Here is a 22,870-nt window from a genome sequence, read left to right on the forward strand (position 1 = left end):
CTCTCCCAATGTACACATCAGACTCCGTGGGGATCTCACTGCCCCTCCTCGAGGCCCACCTCTGTCGTCACTCAACACCCAAAAGGCCTCCTGGCTCTCCTTCCTGACTCTTATAGCTCTTCTGATGGCATCATTACTGTGAGTTATAACATTTATCATTAGCACTCACATTTTTTGAGCTCTCACTTAATTCTTGCAGCACTCTAGATTGCTCTCTGTCTATACACTCTTCACTCTACTTATAGATAGAGCCCTGGTACTGACCAGGGCCCATGATAGCCCTATTAGAAGGCTACATTTCTTAGCATCCTTTGTAATCAGGTGTGGCCATGTGATTAAGTTGTAGCTAATGGTACATTGTATGAAACTGCTAGAAAGTATTCTTAAAGTAAGGAAAATTTCATTTCTCTCCCCTTCCATCTGCCTATAAAAAGCATGTAGATGTTGGAGCTACAGCAGCCATCTTGGCTCATGAGGTGCCCTAGAGAATGGAAATCACACTTAATGGGTGGCTGCCATGTGCCCTGCTAGACCAGCAGTATATGCAGTACATGCATGCCTAGTTCCCAGCTTATTTTATGTGAGAGAAAATAAAAGTCTACCATGTATAAGCCACTGTTATTTGGCATTTTCTATCACAGCAGACTTGCTCTTAATCTTAAGTGGTTATCATGGAAGTATTAGCACTCCCTTTTTACAGATGAGGAAACTGAGGCTCAGAAAGGTTTAAATCATCTTTACTTGTTTAAGGTAAAAAATCTAAGTGGCAGCGCAACCTGACGTCAGATCCTGTGCTTTTTCTCTCTCTAACATATGTTCTCTACAAAGACCTTTTCACATGCTGAAAACACTGGAGTCATGTTTAACTCTTCCCTATCTGTAGCACGTGTCTCCTCCTACATTAGTTGCCAAGTCCTGTGGGTTCTGCCTCTCAGGGTCCTGGCATCCATTTCTGTCTACTACCCCTTTTTATGAAGAAATCTGTGGCTGCCTGACAGCAGGGACAGAGGCACTCAGTCTGGACTAGATGTGCCTGTGGTAGGTGACAGAGGTCAGGCTTTCTGCAAAGTGGGAGTGAAAGTAAGCCCGCACTCCAGGTGTTGCTTCTGTTTTTACTTCCACTGGAGCTGATTCTCTCAGGCTGAGTTTGAGGGGGCAGTGCTGCTGCTGCTGAGAAGGGACTGAAGGAGTGTGTGTGTGTGTGTGTGTGTGTGTGTGTGTGTGTGTGTGTGTGTGTGTGTGTGTGTGTGTGTGTTTGTGTGGCATGAGTTGTGGAAGTCAGTGAGCTGAAGTTTAAATAAAAAGAAGGTGGAGAGCAGACCGGAATATTTCAGAGGTGTCAAAGATGAGATATTCACTGATACGTTTTCTTTCTTTTTTCCCCAAACAAAAGGTCTCACATATTCATTACTGAATTTACTAGTACAGAAGCATAGAAACAAAGAGAAAAATAATTTTCCCAATATAACATGTCCAACCATCCAGATAGTGGTGATGTTTTCAGCTTGATATGGTAAGATGCTAGTGACCTTGATATGGCATAAATTTGGGTGCCATCTCATTCTGATTCCTTATAGGCCCAGTTTGGTTCCTCTCTAATGTTTCCTCTTACAGTTGTACCTGATTTTATTGACAGTTTTCACCTGAATACACTGGGGAATGGGACAATTCTGCTTTTGTTTCTTGGCCAGGAATTGTTTGATCCTAAAAGTTTTGTGAGAAAACATAGCAAGGAATGGAGTCAATTGCTCACACCATGACAGCAGAGAAAAGGAGAGGGAGACAACAACATTATCAAAAAGCAGATTCGGCGTGGTGGTACAGAGCCAAGGCAGAGAGTACTGGAGTAATGACCTGTGCCGGCTGAGCGTGAACACTGTGGCAGGTCTGATGGGGCTCAGATCCCATCTCCACCACTGACTCACTGTGGTTTGGAACGCCTGGCGTCTTGCTACCTTAGTGTCTGTAAAATGGAGATAGCGTTAGAACTAACTCATAGGATTATGAGGATTAAGTGAATTATACAATGTGTAAAGAGCAGAGCCTGACATGAGTAATATATTATTATATTATATATTATATATATTATGTTAATTATTATTATTATTGTTTGCCAGGTTCTACATACACATTTTATAATTTAATCCTATAGTAACCATATAAGGCAGGTATTCTAAGCCCCAACTTGACAAATGAAGACCTAAGGTCAGGGAGGTTAAATATGTTCCCCAGGGCTGCACAGCTAGTAGGTGACACAGCTGGATGCACATACTGGTCTTCCAGGGCAGCCTCTCCTTGATGTAAGCCATGTCCCCAGCTGGCCACTCCCCAAAGCCATGGACATGGACACACAGACTCTGCAAAGTTCACCATCACTTCTGTTTACTTCAACTGCAGACTCTTTTTGATTTACAATATGAAATTCAAGTATAATTTTAAAATGAAGAAGAAAGAAAGAAAAGCCAGTATGGGATAAGCTGCACAGAGTATCATTTAGACTAATCTTACCTAAGTCACCTAACATAATGTGCCATAAGCATTACTGTGAAATCTGTAATGCTATATATGCTACAGATCTGATTTCTCACAAGATCTAAACTGACATCTGTCAGTAAATAAATAGACTATGCTAACTAGAGTCAGGAGCACCCATTTTACTGTGCCTTTTGCTTATTCTGGATGAGGCTAAAACTCTCATTTGTAAAGTTTCTAGGACAACAATATATTCCTGGCATATGTGGACACCGCACAGAGTTTCAAACTTCAAGTCACACTAAACCACTTGGTTTACATGTTGAGAAAATCAGATTTTATCAGCTGAGTTTATAAATGGGATATAAATGAGCTCAGATCAGGCCCTCTGTGTCTGTAGATTATCTATTAGATAATCTAAATTAGATGCTCTTTAGGGAAATAAAACCTTGAAACACATAGCTTTACTTGTTCTTACAATGGAAGGAAAAAAATAATCTCAAGTTTTTAATTGGGTTGCGTTTGTATCAATCAATATATGTTCAGAGGGGAGAGGAGAATTTGGGGGGTTTTAATCATATTTTTTTTAATTTTGAGCTTCTCCACAAGTTTTTATTAATTCACTAATTCCCTGTAGCTCAAAGATGCTAATTAATTCAAGAAGCCATAATAGCTAATCATTGGCTAAATAAATCTAAAATGAAGAGAGTCTGTCACTGGAGATGCTACTACTCATTTTAATTAAAATGACCAATTTGTGAAGTAATGTAAATAAAGGTTATTGTATCCTTCAACTACAGGAAGTATTAACACTTTCTTTGCATGGCCACCTGAGAATCCAACAGAACTTAAAAAGCCAAGAATATTGTGGAACTTAGTAACTGAGTTGGGATATTTATCATTCCAAGTGTATTGTTTACTGACATTATAAAGCCATGTGGAATTAAGCTGCCTTGAAACACAAACTGGAGAATGACAAAGAGCTGAAAATTGTTGCCTTGAAGATTCCTTCCAATCAATGTCAAGGAAACAACCACCCCAAAATTGTTACCTTTATAAAAATTCAGGCCTAGAGAAAAACAAAGGTTCCAGGTCTAAGTTTCAATTTTTAAGGAATAAATTTATGCAAATGCCCATTAATCTTAATAATTTATTAGTCTAGAGTGATCGCACCTTCCTAATATGCAATGCATCTGCTTGTAGCCATCTGAATGTCATTTGGAGGGACAGAAAAGGCCACCTCAACATTTCATGACTAAATGGTCAGGCTCAGCCATGAAGATGACTCTGGGAAACAGACACAGCTGCATGCTTAGCAGTTCAAGCCAGCCAACCCGGAAAAGCAGTGTGTGCAGACGAGCATAGGGTCAAGTCGCCACTCAGTCCACAGCTGAGCAGCCTTGGTGCTCTTGGTTTTGCCCTTCACTAAGAAAAATCCATCTTTACTATCTCACTAATCAGCTCAAGAGCCATAGATGATGAAGTCCTAAGTCTAATTTCTAATAAAACCCAAAAGTTTTAGAGGGAAAATGAAAAAGCATAACTCTCAGATGCCTTTTGCCCAATGGTTGGGGAAGTAATTTTGTAGTTTAGTCTAAAGAAATTAGTTTGAATTTTAAAAAGGAAGTGACATCCATTAAGACTAAGGTGAAGCGGGCAAAGGAAAATTATTGGTATCTTATCAAAAGGCTACCTCCTCACAAAACAGAAGTCTGGCTGAAACTTGAACCAGATAAACTTGTTATGCAAATAGCTTTAGCCCACGGGGAAAAGGCTGATAATGAAATCGCTGCAAAGCCAACATACTGAAGAATAACAAAAAACGTAAGGTCCAATCATATGGGTAGAAAGCAGTGCAGAATTTATGTGAGCATCATGTTTAATTTATCATTAATAAGCTGTCAGGAGTCATATTTTGACAAATGCATACTTAACACGTATAAATGTGACAAGTATCCCTAATGACCAAAGGTTTAAAACCAAAAAGGATAATGTATCTTTTCTTTTTTTAACCCCCAAACAGGTTTACTAATAAGATTTTAGACCTTCTTAAAAAACTCTCCTAGTGTCCCTCAATTAAGAAGGCAGGAAACAATTCTGAAGAACACTGAGCTGGCCCCCAGCATTCCTCCCACCCCACCTCCTCCAAGCTCTTGCTTTCTCTTTCCCTCTTGCCATACAGCTCCTTTGGGGAAAGGCGACCATCACGGATCAAGAAAGACTGAAATTACTGAATCACCTTCACTATGGCTCAGCAGTCACACGGGAACAGGGTATTAAAGGTTTTAAAGTTGTTAAAGAATCTCTTGCCCTATATAGTCTTTAGAGAGAACCAGTTTTGTTTACTTTAATGCAATGCACCGTGGCACAGTCTGTAATAGGAACTGAAACAATTATTTGGATAATTTAGGTTAAAAACACTTTTCCTGAAAACTACCAGATAATCATCTTCTTCACCTCAGTCCCTGACCACAAGAAGAATACGATCTGAAAGTCGCTATGCCCCACACTTCTTCCCTCTACCTCCCAATGAGCAAGGTTAAGGATAAAAGCAAACCAGGGCTTTCTCTTTAAATACACATTTCTAATCCAGTGAGTATCACTATTTAATTAGAGATTTGAATAAAAAGAATGAAATAGTACAGGAAAGTTGTATTTGGTAGGCTGAGTAAAACAGCCTCAGAATAACCAGGCTCATCAATGAAACCAAAGGATACTATTTGGGAATAGTGGGCAGGTTTCTACCTGAACATATAAAATACAGCAATTAGTTCCTAATCTTGAGAGTTGTGTTTGTAAAAATCTTGAAAGAGGAGAATTCATGGTTGAAGAAACTAAGATATTATGGGGAAAAGAAGATTAGGGAGCTGAGGTCAGGAGAGAATCTATAATTACCTATAATACATAATATTATCACTAATAAAACCAGTAAGAACAACTCATTTAGCAAATAAATAAAAATGAGATTGACAGCATTTTTCAATATCTTAAATTAGTAATAAAGTACACTGTTGGGACCTTTTGCCTCTTTTAGGCCTGTGACGGCTGCAGACTGGAGGTTTCCATCCTCCCTCGTTACTTCCGCTTTCGTGGCCTAACTAGCTTCCCGCGCGCGCTCTTGGCCCTAACTCTGCCTCCTCACCCAACCCGAAACCTGCCTAAAGACCCTAGTGACAGATGAGATAACCAATTCCCATTGGTTTCTGTTACTTCCTTATCTTCCCCTATATAACTAAGCCTCTGATGGAATAAAACTGAGTTTTGCTGCGCCCTTGAGGCTGACACATCTCCTGGCTTGGTGTGCTTTTGTTTTTTCCCCGGATCTCCGGGGAGGGTGTCCAAGCCGCCTACACTTGCCCTCTCGCTCAGCCCCGGGGATAACAAGCTGGTCCTGCTTGTCCCCCCACCTTCTTGTTGCTGAAGAGCAACAGTACACACTCACTCAACTTCTATTTACCTTCCTTGGTTCATTAGAACATTTTCAGACTCTCCCTACCCTGAAGTTTCAAGAAGATATTTTTGCTTTACCCCTGGTAGCATATATACTAGAGGCATTGTTTTCTGTGTTTAGTCCTCCATTCTAGTATCAAGACTTTCTAAGCCTAAAGTATATCAGAATGATTGCATGTGGAATTCTCGGAGTTGGAGAAAACACAAGCAGATTTAGATGGGCATGTAATAGAATTTGCCATAAAGAAAAATTCAGTGGTAGACAGGGACTTCTTTAATGTGTTTAACACTGAAAGTACCAACCCCATCAATTACATACCTTTACTTTCAAATCCATCCAAGCAATACCGTACTTGGTTTAAGAACAGAAACATAGAAAAAGTGTAGAGAAGCCAAACTTTGGTGAGTCAAGTCACATTTTAGAGGTACCATAAGAACTTGGCATAAGAAGGTGCATTTGTGAATTTGTAATGGGTTTTCTAAGCCAACAGTTTAGAGAAGGTCAATGAAGGGCATCTGTGTGCAGCAACTGGATGGAAAGGAAAACTCTTTGGATCCAGTCTTTGCCAGAAAAATCACTGGAACCTCAGCCCCTGGATTTCATTCCCTGAGTTGATGTAAAATGTGTTCCCAGATACCAGGGTGCCTTTAGCACTCCAGTCTCCCCACCAACTCCTTTGGTTCTCACATCTCAGGAAGTGGCTCTTCCTCTGCATCTATGTGAACATCATCCCTCCTGCTGTATCTGTTGTTCCTCTCAGCACTGCCCAACATCACCACTTTACTGTGGCTGCTTCTGCATTCTGCAGCCATCACAGAGACATGAGAATGGGGCTGGAGGGGTAAGAAAATATCTTCCATCCCTGGCTGTGAACTTCAGGGTCACATTCTCCCTTGGCCTTGCTTGGAGACTTCCTGGAATTCTTTACCACTCCTCTCTCCTGATGAAGATGGCACAATCCAGAAGGAACTGGACAAGCAAACAATTTTGGGGACCTTGAACTACATTGCATTTGAAGTCAAAGTGCTATACCGGCTCACAGCTCTTTATATAAAATGCTTAGGGCCAAATATGTTTTGGAATTCAGAATTTTATCAAATTTTAGAAAAGTGAATCAGTGCATTTACTGTATGTTATATAAAATCCCCAGCAGGATCTGGGGCATCACACTATAATCAAACACACTAATACATCTGCAGCAATCCACATGAATATTCACACTGAGTGAGATAAATAATGACTATAAATAGCCTCACTTCAGCATAGGCCATGCATTGCCATCAAATCAGTTCACATAAGGTCAGAGCTTGCAGCTAGATGACTCAAGTACAAAAAAAACTTTCATCTTTCAGAACTCTTTGGATTTTGCACAAGGAATTGTTGATCTGTATTGTGATTGATTGAAGAATACTGTCAAGGGACTCCATTTGCTTCACCTCCCTGCCTCTTTGTGGAAACTAAGTCTGCACAAAGGTATGTTAGAGAAATTTGCATTGACCCTTCCCTACTTCCTCTGTATTAGCTGTTTGTGTCACTTTTCTTCTCCATGACTTCTGAGCACCTTCTTTGATACACTGGACACCGAGGGCACGTCTTCCTAGCTCCTGTGCTTGGATATGGCTCACAATGTCCTTTCTAGATTCCTGCTCCTTCAGTTCACCAGCCCCATAGCCTGGGATCACAAGGTCCCTCCAGCATGCTGAGCATGTTCCCCAGACCTGGGAGCACGGGGGTGCTCTGCCAGGGGCCCGGCCAAAGCTTGCACTCCCAGCACCGAGTCATCACCCTATGAGCTGCTGTGGGTTTTGCTCCTGCTGTAGTCGTATTCCATCTTGTTTAGTTCCTGATAACTAAGGAAGTAAGTCATCACCCATTTGTGGAGCTTTTGTCTTGCTCTCCATACCTTCAGCCCTGGCTGGGGCTCCCTGCCTCGGTGCCTCAGGCCTGAGATCATACTTTGCCCCCTTACCACCTTGGGGACTGGATCCCTGTTCCCACGCCACAGATACTAGAACAAAGCCCGACTTCCAAGCTCCGGAGTCTCTGCTGAAGGCTGCCCCCTTCTGTCTCCTGCCTCGTCCTAGTGTGAGTATCATATTTTTAGGTGTTGAGACTCCTCCCTTATCAAACAAGACACACTGGTAATATTTGCCCAGGACAGAGTAGATTCTCAGATAAATGTGATGACTGATTATAGCTAAGAGTCAAATGGAACTCCTTATTTTTCAAATCCTGCAGAGGCATCTTCTATCATTCACTGGAACAAATTCTGTGTCATAACATGCTAGAAGGCATAACAACTTCTAGCATCAAGTAAGTTCCACAGCTTGGATCTCTTCAATAGTGATTGGCTCCCTCCCTTCAAGGCCTTGCTGGATAAGCAATTTTCAGTGGAAGAAATACTCACTGTGCAATAAAGTGGTTGAACTCCTCACACCATTTCTCCGGATGAAGTAAAGTAGGTGGAGGATTTCTGAAAAACAAAAGCAATTTTTTTCTTACAAAAAAAAGTGTTTGGTTAAAGGCCAAGTATCCACCTGCCATCACTGATATCATTGTAAATAGCTCTGATAAAATCTATTCTTCCCTGGTGGGAATCATTCATTAGTGACAAATTATAAACTGGCAGCCCCGATTCCTTTAGTCCTTCATTTTCATTAACTGAAGGCCTACCTTGTAGGCCAACAGCTTCCTATAGGACCTGTGAGGGCTGCACAGATCAGGAACATTCCTCAAGAGTGGACATGAATGAGGGGTGAGATAAGCACACAACACTGTAACTGAGCATTATTAGTGCCATAAAACACTATAAACCTACTGCTCAGGGCTTTAGAGAAATAGACTTTCAATTTTACAGGATTTTAAGGTAACTATACTACCATTTGAATTAATTATGTGATGCATATAAAGTATACTCATAAATTTATCTGTCACATTTTAAGCTATTTCCTATATGTCAACTTCTGCAATAGACCTAAGAGATTTCTGGGTAGAGAGGGAGGCAGACTAAGTATTAAGAAGAACTAAGTACTGAAGGTCTGAGAGAATTAAAAAACTGTAAAAAGACTCAGGAATCAGATCACTTTTGGTGTGAAAGCAAGAAAAGGAGGAAGTAAAAGCCCTGCATTTGGCTGAATATTTATTCAAAGAGACTCAATTTTAAAACAAAGTAACATTACCTTTAATTAAAAAGGTGGCTTTTTCCTAGCCATAAATGGAAACAGGAGCTTGTGGGCAAGTTCAGCAAATGAAAAATGTAACATTTCTGCACACCTGAATTATGACTGTAAGGCTTAAGCTCAACACATATGATATTTCTTCTCACCTGAGTTCTAACTGCTTCCTGAACCCATAGATTGCTCAGCTTTAATAGGTAGACGAATGGGAAGCAGCAGGAATGACCAGAAACAAAAAATGTATCAGATAGTATGATAGTATGATTGCAATTTGCCTCTCAATACTCATTTCTGCTAGTACAATTTCTATTCTGGCACAATACTGCCACATAAAGACTATACTTTCTGAGTCCCTTACAGCCCATCTGGCCACATAACTGAGTTCTGTCTAATGATATATAAGCTAAATGGTTTTGTTGTGTTTCCAGAAGTCTTCGTGAAAGATGGGATACATGCTACCTTTCTTCTTTTCCCTTTCTGCTTCCTAGAGCATGGATGTGAAGGCGGAAGCTTGAGCACTCATTTTGGACATGAGGTGAACTTGAAAATGAGACTATGAGCTGAGTGTGGCAAAGAAGATAGATAGGAACTGGATGTATGATAACACTGCAAAGGCGCCGTGCCAGCTTTAGACTACGTCTTCCTAGTCTTCCTTAAGAAATAAACTTCCATCTTCTTTCAGCTACTGTTAAATGTAATTGATCCTAATTCAGCCAATTCAGAGGATTTATCCAATCACATGATTAGAACATAATTTGATGAGTGATACAATAAAAGCATAAAGGTACATGGGAGCATAATTAACTTACCCAATTTGGGATGTCCCAAAAGATGTTATAAAGAAGATAAACTGGCTGCTTAAGATTAGGTTGGAAGACAAAGAAGGGAAGGAAGTCATTTCAGTCTTAGGAGACAACATGGACCAGGTCATAGACATGTAAAAATATCTGTTAGGTTCAATGAATGTTAGTAATTTTGGGTGACTAGATTACATGATACTTTCAAGTCTGGAGAGAAAGCTCAGGGGAAAGGATGAGGTGGGAAGGAAGAATGATAAGAAAGGAAGCGTATGATTTCCCTGTTCTTTATAAGAATTTAATTATCTTACAAAACTTCTAATTCAAAGACCCAAAGGAAAATTTTCTGTGTACCCAACTAGAAAGCATAGTATTGAAGGGTGCCCGTCAGTGATTTTGAAGGCTGCCTCTATCTCATGCAATATTTATCTTCATCTTTTCCCTGTATTTTTTAAATAATAAAAGTACCACCACATAACTTTTGCCTCAGTACTAGTTTGGCTGACCTGTTCTTACTGGGTCCAGTTCTTTGAAATTTTTGTGCAGCCGCAAGTCCTCTCAGCTCCCCTCTGTGGGTCTCAGTGCAGCAGCCAGGTCATCCACCAGCATCTCTAGAGCCCTTTTTAGAGCTTGAGCTTTCCTTGCTTCTCTCAAGTTCCTGCTTATTCTGTTCTCACAGAGAAGAGATGCTTAAGCAATCCACTGCCTAATAGACTTAATTCACCCAAAGCAGTTAGACATGACCAAGAAGTCACTTGTAGACAAAATGAAGAGACTTGATTAAAACAGCCCTAGTAGGCTAACAATGGACAGCTGAGCATGGAGGGACAGCCCTCTACTGCAATTAGAGAATGACCTGGAGAAATGGATGATGAGTGTGCATTCTCAGGTACAAGACACTGTAATTTCCTGTTTTCAGTCACTTCTCAGTGGGAACTACGAGCAGGGGCTACTTTTTATGTGCTGGCCTGAAACTCTGCTGCAGAACACAGAGGAGAGCAGCAGAAGATAACCCCTCACCCAGGCCACCAGCAATCCCTGGTGGCCTCACATGAAATCCACACAAGGAAACATTTTCTTTGAAGCTTGGCATCATAGGAATTTTGTTTTAGAGTATTTGACCTGCAGATGCTCTACCTTTCCTGAAGTCTACCCATCATACTTTGGTTTAGTAAATTGAGGTCTTGTGAAAGATTATTACCTGTATGTAATGAAAACCAAAAGGAATTGGAAGGCTTTACATACTTTGTGTACATTGGCAATATAAATTCTATGTTTGCTTTGGCAGTACAATTCTAGTTCTTTCACCATCAAGAAAGAGCACCAAATAGTGACAATGGTTTGTTTTTGGTTCCTGTCAATACTACAGATGCAAGCTGCAGCCCTGCCCCATAGGGTCTCTCCGAGAGGAGCTGAGATGTTTCATGGTCAGCATGACGGGGGAGTCAGTGCATGTCTGTGATTCAGAGACACCTGCCTCATGAGCTTCTGTGTATGAAAGCTGAGAGCCTGCAGAATGCATGAATGGTGAGTGCCTGGAAGGCTCGTGAATCTGAATAACTGCTCTCATTTGGATAATGCTCATAAACATACTAAGGCAATGTAAAAAACAGATTAGGCAGTGAGGGAAAATTACTATACAGGTGTTACCTGCTCTTCAAAAGTTTGTGGTATGCTAGTTTGCTACTATGCAAGTCTACATTAGTATCTGTTTTCCTTAACCAAGAGAAACCTTAAGAGGATTTTTCCTTTTATGAAAAAAGGTGAAAAGTGAAAAAAACATTCAGCATTTGTTTTGCAGTGAGCCATTCCAGAGGCAGTGGGAACCCCTGAGCAGCGGCAGGGGCCTCGCTGAGCTCCTTCCCCGGATCCACACACAGCATCCCCGTATCAAGCTGCCAGAGCTTGGAACTGTATCTGTGGGCACCTTTATCTCGACTTATTCTGTACATTCATTAAGATGTGTCCTAAGGCACCAGAAAAGCCATGAGAGGTTATTTTTTGGGGTCTGAGAACACTCAAAAACTTTTTATATAAATGAATGGCAATTACTTCTTTGCTTTACATTTCCACCGTTTTGGCTTACAAGAAGTTTTATAGGAACGCTCTACTTCTGCATAGCAGAGGAACCTGCATTCAGTTTGGGTTTTGCCTGCTTCAATTTCATTCCTGTGATTTGGACCCCACGTTCAATTTCTATAAAGATGATCTCCCTACACACGACAGCATTAGGGCCACATGAGGCTATGAGCAAGGGGGTGATGGTGAAGGAGTCCTGAGCCCACTTTTGACATAATAATCCCAGGTCCAGTGAATATCATGGAGATAGAGTCAATCTTCTTCCCCCAAAGCTTCTGGTATGCCAGTTTGCTACTGTGAAAGTATACATACAAAATGATTTACTAAACGGTCAATCAGGTTCATTTTAGTTCTTGAAATAGAGAAGCAGCTGTTGGAGTAAGGTGGGTACCCGGCCTCAGGAGAGCCAATCCTAATTCACTCTGTACAATGGCATGACTCAAAATGATAAACTGGGTCAATCCGGTTCTCTTTAGAAGGTTTTCTTTTTTCATCTTTACCTGAAAAAGCTGTGAGGATAAGGCAATTCAGTAATGGAAGGTGAAGCTAAGGGATCCATGGTGATGAGGCAGGTGGAGGGGCCATGGGATACGATGCACAAACTGAAGCTTTAGGAAGCAGAAGCTATGAGCAGGCGGAAAATCAGGGAATGAGGAGAAAATGCCAGGGAGAGGAGAGAGGAAGAGATGCACCACAAAGGACTAAGGTGCCACTGTGGGAGACCATGTGGGTTATTCTTCAGTTCCTTTTATGAGTGCCTCTCCCTCTGATGCATACAGAATATTATTGGCCTCAGTACCTTGCTCTCAGCCCTGTTCTCCTCCCGTTCTGCACATTCACTGAGGGTTCATTACATGTTGGTGGCTTCCTAATGTAACTCTCCTGTCTTAGTTCTCCTCTGCCTTTTGGCTGGTGCATCCAACTACTTATTAGACCATCCATTTTGATTTCTCAGAGGAACCTTAAAGTCATCATTTTTCCTCTCATCTTCTTCCTCTAAACCTACATCCAACTTAGTTGTTGAAGTCAGAATCTGTGTTTTACCCTCTCCCTTAACCCCACATCCTATTGGAGAAGGCAGAATAATGACTCCTCCAAAGTTGTCTACATTCTAATGCCCAGAACCTATGAACATACTACCTTTCATGGCAAAAGGGACTTCGTTGATGTGATTATGGTTAAGGACCTAGAGATAGAGGATTACCTCGGATTACCTGTATGGGTTCTATTTAATCTTTAGTTCATTAAAGCAGAAAAGAGAGGTAGAAAGAAAGAAGAGGCAGGAAAGGGTTGAAGGGTAAAGAGAGACTCTACCTGGCTGGCTCTGAAGGTGGCGGAGGACAGCTGCGAACCAGGGAAGGCAGGTGGCCTCTGGAAGGTGGGAATGGGCCGCAAATTATACCCAGCAAAGAACGGGGGACCTCAGTTCTGCAAATCCAAGCAACTGAATTCTGCTATTAAACTGAATGAGCGAGGAAATCAATTCTCTTTTAGAGTCTCCAGAAAGGTGTGCAGCCCTGCTGACACCCTGATTTTAACGCAGTGAGATCTATGTCAGCTTTCTAACCTACAGAACTAAAAGATAAATTTGTGCTGTTTTAAGCTGCTTAAAAATCAGACTTGTAGTAATTTGTTATGACAGCAACAAAAACTAATGCATCAACGAACACTAAGTCCTATCAATTCTACTTCCTAAATTTCTTTTTCATGACCCCATTCCCTCTTTCATGTCCTAGTCACTTATCTCACATACTCAGACTACTCCAGTAGCCTTCTTATTTTTCTCCCTCCCTCTACCCTCATCTCCCTCTAATCTGTCTTGCATTTGGCAGCTCGAATTTCTTTCTAACATAAAAATCTGACCTTGCTATTTTCATGCTCAAAATTTTTCAGTAGATCCACTTAGATCCAAAATCTCAACCCCTTTGCATGACACACAAATGACCTTCTGTATCTACCCGCTCTCATCCTAAACCATCTATCCATGCACACCTGATGTTGCAGTGGATACAATACCACACCTAAAGTACTCTTTCATGCTTCAGGGCCCTTACACATTGTGTACTTTCAGTTTAAAGTGCTTTCCCCATTTTGTCCACCTGGCAAGCTCCTACATGCTTCATGTGTATCTTTAGTATCCAGAACAGCAGTGCTCCATTAGTTTTGCTGAATGAATGGCTACATGAATAAATGTACACAAACATACGTACATTGTAAGTGTGCAAATAAATGATGCCAGGACAACATATGATTTGGTTTCCAAAATGAGACCAATGTGGAACAGCTCCTTTGGATGTGAGCAAATTCTGACTGGATCATTCAGAGTGAGCAGGGTTTGAGGAACAAAGGGGTCCCCTTAGGTGGTGGCTGGGGTTGGCTTTGGCAATACAAGGCTCATCCCTCTACTTTTGAAGCTCAAATGTCCCTAGGTCCTGAACATACCTGAACAAAACAAGCAAATAAATCATTATTTACACCACATTATAGACATTACCTGATGTCAGGACCATTTACACACATACACGGTGGGTTGGAGGTAGAAGAGGATCAATACTAATAATTATCACATGTTGAATGCTTACTACCACCAAACTCCATGCCAAGTGCTTCACATGTAGGTCAACAGAACAACACTACAATCCTATGAAACAGGAATTATTCTAGTTTCACATGTGGGGGAAATACAGTTCAAAAGAAGAAATTTTCTTTAAAACATCCAATAAAAAATGGAAGAGTCCAGTTTTCAACAGGTATTTCTGTCTCCAGTGTCCATTCTCCTCATTGTTTTCTGTCTTCTATCTCATGAAGAGTCCATTACTTTTGAAAATGAATTAAAAGAGCATACATGCAAGAAATGACAAGAAACTAATTAGCAAGTAACACTTCTAGAAGGTGCAAAATGAAGTCCTCAGACATTAAAGCACACTCACCAAGGAGATATCAAGCAAAAGATTTCTCAGTGAGACTGAGTTAACTAAGAAAGGCTTCCTGGAAGTTGTGAATTTTGAGGAGGATCCTAAACAGAGTACATGAACCAGTCAGTGAGGGGAGCAGGGAGTTAGGGAGAGAGAGGGGAATACACAGAGGAAGACATAAAGTATTATTAATAATAAGTAGTCATTAACATAAGTTAAATAAACAGAAGTGTGTTCAAAAGGTATTCTGTTTATTTACTCATAAAAGCAATAAAACAACACATTGAGCAAAATTAACTGTTCTGAGAGTATTAACCACAGCAGCAGAGCTGCCATCCTGGTCACAGTCTGTAACTTTCATCAATGAGGTGAGATGGTCAGGTGTGTGCCTGCGTCTCATCCCTCAATATCACCACCTAGCCACACCCCAAACTTGTTTTTCCCCTTAGTCACATCTTACTTGTTCAAAATTAATTATTTTAAATGTTTTGTACTTATTTGTAATCATGACTCCCTCTTAATGTAAAAAGTTCCCCAATGCAACAACAGAGAAAACAAAAAGCAAAATACCTCTTTACTCTGACCCCTAATATCAGCTCTTCCCCATATCAATATAGCTTGTATTTTCTCAGACTGTTTTATATGCATTTAAAAAAATACTTGCTATAGATATAAAGTATATATACTGCATGCTGTGCTATATTTAATTAAATACAATATAAATTTTATATTAGTTTTTATAGTATATTATAGTTGGGGACAGTAGAAATAGGATTACACACCATACATAATTGTCTTTGGTGCCTATTTTTTCCATTTGATAACATGGCTTAAAGATCATCTGATGCCAACTTCATACCTAAATATTATTGCACAATGTAGGCATATTATCATATGTTTATCAGTCTGTTTCTAGTTCTTTCACTATTAGAAAGAAAGCTGAAATGGTTTACACATGTCACATGTCATATGTGATTTCTAATTTTTAAAAGGTTTCTTAGGTGGCAAACACTTCTTACTGGTGAACATTTAAAACTCCACCACGTAACTTAAATGTAAAGAAAGCAAGCACTGATTACTCATCTTCTGTAGGTGGCCCAGTGAGGAATTCCAGAGCAGGGGAGGAAGTGACCAGCAAATGTCTCTGGCAGGGCTGTGAAGATGCCTCAGGTCACCACTCCACAGAACACACTGCTCGCTCCACCAGTGTCAGGCTTTGAACACGGCCACTGGGTTCCATTCTGCCAGTTGTGAGTCTGGTACCTTGTTTGGATGGTGGTGTCTTTGGATAATTACCTTAACATGGGGTCTAGGTCAAGATTTTTTCAAAATGTACAATTCTATAATTCTGCTAAAGAGGAATCATTTGAAAAAATTAAATAGTTGAAGACAGTGAGAATTTTTTATTTAAGGCAAAAGTACACACTCAAAGAAAGGGGTGTAGGCAGCCTCAGAGAGGAGGCTCACTTAAGGGCTTAGGATGCTGTCTTTAAAGGCTTTCAAGAATGGGGCAAAGGGCGGGGATGGGGCTTGGGGGACCAGGCTTGACTTGTGGTGTCACAATGTTTCTCTCCTGTGGGAGGCATTATGTCACTATCCAGTCAGTCCTCTGGATAATTCTGTAAGATAAGCTTAACACAAGGAATTTATTGATCCAGTTCTTTTCCAAGATAGTGGTTTCCCTCAAGCACTGGAAACATACCAGTTAAGACTGCTTGCCCTGTCTTAAGATTGGGTGGGTTATTGTCTGATTACTGAAGAATATGTTAGGAATCTTACCTCCTAACTACCTGGTTTTTAAAATGGAATCTTAGCCTTAAGATGGAGGAAGATATTTCTTTAAACTCAGAAAATAGATGATATGAAAAAAACACAGAAATAAGAATTAAAATGCTATCCATTTTACACTCAATAAATGAGAAAGATAGGTCCAGGTTGGAAAGACATCCATGTTAAGTGCTAAATCCACCATAAAGCCATCTCTCAATAAAGGTCAGTCCCTTGAAGTAAGGAAAAGAAGGAGAGGCAGAAGTTTGCAATGAAAACACTAGATGGGGAAATGTATGAAAGGAAGCAAATATAGGTGAAAAAAATAACTTTTTTCCTGACTTTTAAGTGCTCAACTGGGACCTCTGTAACAAGGACAGATTAACAAGGTAAAGCATACACATTTATTTAATGAAACTTTTACATGACATGGAAGCCTTCATAAGAAAATGAAGACCTGAAAAAATGGTAAAGCCTGGGTGTTTTTATGCTAGGTTTGATAAAGAGTGGAAAGTCCCCAAATTATTGATAAAACAAAGAATACAAACTAAGTGGGCCAAACTGGAGAAACTGAGCAAAGCCTGTTTGTGCAGATCCATCTCTGCGTCCGTTGTCTTGGTCTTTGGAAACAGGGATGCTCTTTTCCCCCAGGTATAGGGACAGCACCTCTCACAAGAGGTTTTCATGACCTGCTTCAGGAGAAAGACAGGAAGTCGTTCCTGCACATATCATGTCTCAAATTCCTTCAGCTTGAAATATTCAATATGCTAAGTTTCCCATATTTGGGGGTAGTTTGTCCTGAACTGCATCACAAAAGCAAAATGAACCTAAGTCACACCTCAGTCTTAGATCATCACTGTCTAAGAAAATAGAGGTTTTAGAATTAATACCTGTAACAATTTTTCCCCAGTAACTGAAGAAATTACTGAAAGCAGTAAGAAGAAAAGCAATGATTTGTACTTAAATCTCAAGCTTGTTGATTAATCACTTTTTGTGATTCTCTTTTTCAATAATTATTTTTTATTAAATATAGTTTATATATAATATATTGGTTTTATATGAACAACTTAGTGATTCAATAATTACGTATGTTAAATGCACACCATGATTAATGTAGTTACCATATGTCACCATACACAGATATTAGCTATATTCCCTATGTTATACTTCCATCCCTGTGACTAAACTTTATGATTTGAAGTTTATACCTCTTAATCCCCTTCACCAACTGTCCATTCTCTGTGTTTATGTGTCTATTTCTGTTTTGCCTGTTCGTTTTGTTTTTCAGATTCCACATTTAAGTGAAACCATATGGTATTCATCTTTCTCTGACGTATTTCACTTAGCATAATACACTCTAGGTCCATCCATGCTGTTGCAAATGGCAATATTTACTTATTTATGGATGAATAATATTCCATTGTGTATATGTACCACCTCCTCTTTATCCATTCATCTACTGATGAACACTTAGATTGCTTCCACCGTATTTTGCTATTGTCAATAACACTGCAATAAATATAGGGGTGCGTATATTTTTTTGAATTAATGATTTAATTTCCTTCATGTAGATTCCCAAAAGTCAACCTACTGGGTTGTATTGTATTTCTATTTTTAGCTATTTGAGAAATCTCCAGATTACTTTCCATAGTGGCTGCTCTAATTTGCAATCCCACCAGCAGTGTACAAAGGTTCTCTTGTCTCCACATCCTCACCAACACTTGTTATTTCTTGTCTTGTTGATATGAACCATTCTGATTGCCATGAGGTGATATCTCACTGTAGTTTTGATTTGCATTTCCCTGATGATTAGTGATATTAAGCATCTTTTCATGTGTTTGCTGGCCATCTGTATGTCTTCTTTGGAAAAATGTCCATTCAGGTCCTCTGTCCATTTTTAATTGGATTATTTTTTAAATGTTGAGTTGTATGGGTTCTTTATTTTGGTTATTACTCCCATATCAGATATATCATTTGCAAATATCTTCTCCCATTCAGTAGGTTTTGTTTTTATTTTGTTGATTGTTTCCTTTGCTGTGCAGAAGCTTTTTAGTTTGAGGTAGTCCTACCCGTTCATTTTTTATTTTGTTTCCCTTGCCTGGGGAGACATATCCGGAAAGAAATTTCTAATGTTGATGCTCTAGAGTTTACTGCCTATTTTTTCTTCTAGGCTTTTCATGATTTCAGGTTTTATATGTAGACCTTTAATCCATTTTGAGTTTATTTTTGTGTATGGTGTAAGAGAGTGATACAGTTTCATTCTTTTTTTTGTCCAGGTTTCCCAACACCATTTCTTAAAGAGACTGTCCTTTCCCCTGTTGTATATTCATGCCTCCTTTGTCATATATTAATTGACCAAGTAAGCATGGTTTTATTTCTGCAGTCTCTATTCTGTTTCATTGGTTTGTGTAACTGCTCTTGTATCAGTATCATACTGTTTTGATTACTGTAGTACAGCTTGAAGTCAGAGAGAGAAATACTTCCAACTTTGCTATTCTTTCTCAAGATTATTTTGGCTATTCTGGGTCCTTCATAGTTCCATGCAAATTTTAGGATGATTTGCTCTAATTTATTGAAAAATGTCATTGGTATCTTGATAGGAATTGCTTGAATCTATAGATTGCTCTGGTCAATATGGCCATTTTAACAATATTAATTCTTCCTATCCATGACCATGGAGTACCTTTCCATTTATTTGTGTCATCTTCAATTTCTTTCATCAGTGTTTCACAGTTTTCAGAGTACAGGTATTTCACTTCCTTAATTAGATTTATCCCTAGGTATTTCATTCTTTATGATGTAATTATAAATGGGATTGTTTTCTTAATTTCTCTTTCTGCTAGTTCATTATTTGTATATATAGAAATGTGAAAGAGTTCTGTACATTGACTATGTATCCTACAATTATACTGAATTCACTTATTAATTCTAATAGTTTTCTGATGGAGTCTTTAGGCTCTTCTATATATAATATCATACCATCTGTAAATAATGACAATTTTACTTCTTCCTTACCAATTTGGATGCCTTTTCTTTCTTTTTCTTGTTTGATTGCTGTGGCTAGGACTTCTAGACTATGTTGAATAAAAATGGCAATAGTGGGCATCCTCATAATGTTCCTGACCTTAAAGGAAAAGCTTTCAGCTTTTTGCCATTAAGTATGATGCTAGCTGTAGGTTGCCATATATGGCCTTTATTATTTTGAGATATGTGCCCTCTATACCCACTTTGTTGACAGTTTTTATCATGAATGAATGTGAACTTTGTCAAATGCTTTCTCAGTTATATTGAGAAAATCATATGGTTTTTATCCTTCCTTCTGTTAATATAGTTTATAACATTAATTTGTGGATATTGAATCACCCTTGCTTACCTGGGATAAATCTTATTTGATCATGATGATGATTTTTTAAAGGTATCTTTGAATTTGGTTTGTGAATATTTATTGAGGATTTTTGCATCTATGTTAATCAGGGATATTGGTCTGCAATTTTCTTTTTTTATAGTGTCCTTGTCTGATTTTGGTACCAGGGTGATGCTGACTTCATAGAATGATTTTGGAAGCTTTCCGTCCTCTTCAATTTTTTGTTGAATAGGAGGGTATTAGCTCTTTTTTTAAATATTTGGTAGAATTCGCCTGTGAAGCCATTTGGTCCTGTACTTCTGCTTTTTTGGCAACTTTTTATTTTTATTGGTCTGTTCAAATTTTCCATTTCTTCCTAGTTCAGTCTTGGAAAATTGTATTTCTGGGAATTTATCAATTTCTTCTAAGTTGTCTAATTTGTTGGAAAATGTTTTTTCATAATACTCTCTTACAGTCATTTGCAGTTCTGTGGAAACCTCCTCTTTCATCAATTTCACTTGAGTCCTCTTTTTTCTTGATGAATTTAGCTAAAGGTTTATCAGTTTTATCTTTTCAAATAACCAGCTCTTAGTTTCATTGATCTTTTGCATTTTTTAAAATCTCTATTTCATTTACTTCTGCTCTGATCTTTGTTTCGTTCTGTCTTCTACTAACTATGGGCTTTTCTTCTCCTTTTCCTAGTTCCTTTAGTTGTTGTGTTAAATTGAGATGTTTCTTGCATCTTGGGGTAGGCCTGTATTGCTATAAAGTTCCCTCTTAGAACTGCTTTTCCTGCATCCCAAAGATTTTGAGCTGTTTTATTTCTAGTTTCATTATTATCCAAATATTCTTTCATTTATTACTTGATTTCTTTGATGACCCATTGGTTGTTTATTTACTGAGACTTGCTTTGTAGCCTGACATGTGATCTACTCTAAAGAATTTTCCATGTGCACTTGAAAAAAGTATGTATTCTACTATTTTGGGGTAGTTCTGTATATATCTATATATACAAAAACATAGTAATGTTCTGTATATATCTGTTAATTCCATTTGGATAATGTGTCATTCAAATCCACTGGTTCCTTCTTGACTTTCTGTCCATTCTTGACCTCTCCATTGATGTAAATGTGATGTTAAGGCCCCCTACTATCACTGTATCACTGTCAATCTCTCCCTTTATGTCTGTTAATATTTGCTATATGTATTTAGGTACTCCTCAGTTGGGTGCACAAATATTTACAATTGTTATATTTTCTTGCTGGATTGTGCCCTTAATCATTGTATAATGCCCTTCTTTGTTCCTTGCCACAGTCTTTATTTTAAATCCATTTTATCTAAGTATTGTAACTACAGCTTTTTTCCCCATTCGTATTTGCATGAATATCTTTTTCCATCCCTTCAGTGTGTGTGTGTCTTTAGATCTAATGTGAGTCCTTTATAGGCAGCAAATAGATGGATCTTGTTTTTTTATCCATTAAGTCACCCTATGCCTTTTGACTGGAGCATTTAGTCCATTTACATTTATTTATTTATAGGTACGTAGTTATTGCCATTTTGTTAAATATTTCCTGGTTATTTTTGTTGTTCTTCTCTGATCCTTTCTTCCTCTCTTATTTTCCCCTCAGGCATTATGACTTTCTTTAATGTTGTGTTTGAATTCCCTTCTCTTTGTTTTTTTCTGTATCCATTAAAGGTTTTGGCTTATGCTTACCGTGGGGTTCTTATATGATATCCTACATATATAGCAATTTATGATAAGTTGATGGTCATTAAATTTCAAAGCATTCTAACCACACTACATTTTTGCCTCCCCCTCTCCTCATTTTACATATATAATGCCTTGTTTTACACCTTTTTACTTAGTGATTCCCTTGACTAAATTTTAGATGTAATTTATAATACTATTTTTGTATTTTTTATCTTCATACTAGGTTTTAAGTGATCTACTAATTCTGGTATATGTTTGCTTTTTTACCAGTGAAATTTTTGCCATCATATTTTTCTTCCTTCTAATTAAGACCTCTTCTTTTCCTCTTAAAGGAGACCCTTTAACATTTCTTGTAAAGTCAGTTTAGTGGTGGTGAACTCTCAAATTATGTTTATCTGTGAAACTCTTTATCTCCCTTTCCATTCTGAATGATAACCTTGATGGGTAGAGTATTCTTTGCTGGAGGTTTTTCTCCTTCAGCACTGTGAATATATCATGCTGAAAAATCAACTGACAGCTTTATGAGATTTCCTTTTTAGGTAACTCATAGCTTTTCTCTTGCTATTTTTAAAATTCTCTCTTTGTCTTTGATCTTTGACATATCAATTACAGTATGTGTTGGTGTGGACCTCCTTGGGTTTATCTTGCTTGGGATTCTCCCTGCTTCCTGGATATGGATGTCCTTCCATAAGCTAAGGAAGTTTCCAGCTATTATTTTCTCAAGTAAGTTTTCTAGCCCTCCCTCTCTCTTCTCCTTCTGAGAGTCCTATAATCAAATGTTTGGATATTTGATATTGTCTCAGAGCTCCCTTAACTTGTCCTCCTTTCTTTTTTCTTTCTGCTGTTCAGCTTGAGTGCTTTCTGTTACTCTGTCTTCCAGATTGCTGACCCATTTTTATTCATCCTTTAACCTGTTGTTGATTCCTTCTAGTGTATTTTTCATTTCATTTATTGTATTCTTCATCTCTAATTAGTTCTGTTTCATGTTTTCATCTCTTTGTAGAGGTTCTTGCTTAATTCCTCCATTCTTCTCTCAAGTCTGATGAGCATCTTTGTAGTGATTAATTTGAACTCTAGCCAGTAGATGGTTTAACTGTTTTATTTACTTCTTTTTCTGAAGTTTTGTCATATTTTTTTAAGCATAATCCTCTGTCTCCTC

At 38.7% G+C, this 22,870-nt stretch overlaps 2 protein-coding genes across 2 annotated transcripts in view; both read right to left on the reverse strand.

Annotated features, from left to right (window-relative positions):
• The window catches only part of MYO3B (myosin IIIB), a 487,104-nt gene that overhangs the window by 296,736 nt on the left and 167,498 nt on the right, over nt 1-22,870 (reverse strand). The window contains exon 8 of the mRNA XM_057503926.1: nt 8,331-8,396. Within this exon, the coding sequence (XP_057359909.1) occupies nt 8,331-8,396 (66 nt within the window). The remainder of the gene's footprint in view (nt 1-8,330; nt 8,397-22,870) is intronic.
• LOC118913817 (putative 60S ribosomal protein L39-like 5) lies at nt 1,463-1,830 on the reverse strand. Its single transcript, XM_036888093.2, has one exon. The coding sequence runs from the start codon at nt 1,725-1,727 to the stop codon at nt 1,596-1,598; it is 132 nt and encodes a 43-aa protein (XP_036743988.1). The 5' UTR covers nt 1,728-1,830; the 3' UTR covers nt 1,463-1,595.

This window comes from Manis pentadactyla, chromosome 6 (genome assembly GCF_030020395.1).
Source record: "Manis pentadactyla isolate mManPen7 chromosome 6, mManPen7.hap1, whole genome shotgun sequence".
Taxonomy (NCBI): domain Eukaryota; kingdom Metazoa; phylum Chordata; class Mammalia; order Pholidota; family Manidae; genus Manis; species Manis pentadactyla.

Bases quoted from the DNA above. Each gene is read 5' to 3' on its own strand.
- LOC118913817 (XM_036888093.2), bottom strand. From the start codon at position 1,727: ATGTTTTCTCACAAAACTTTTAGGATCAAACAATTCCTGGCCAAGAAA.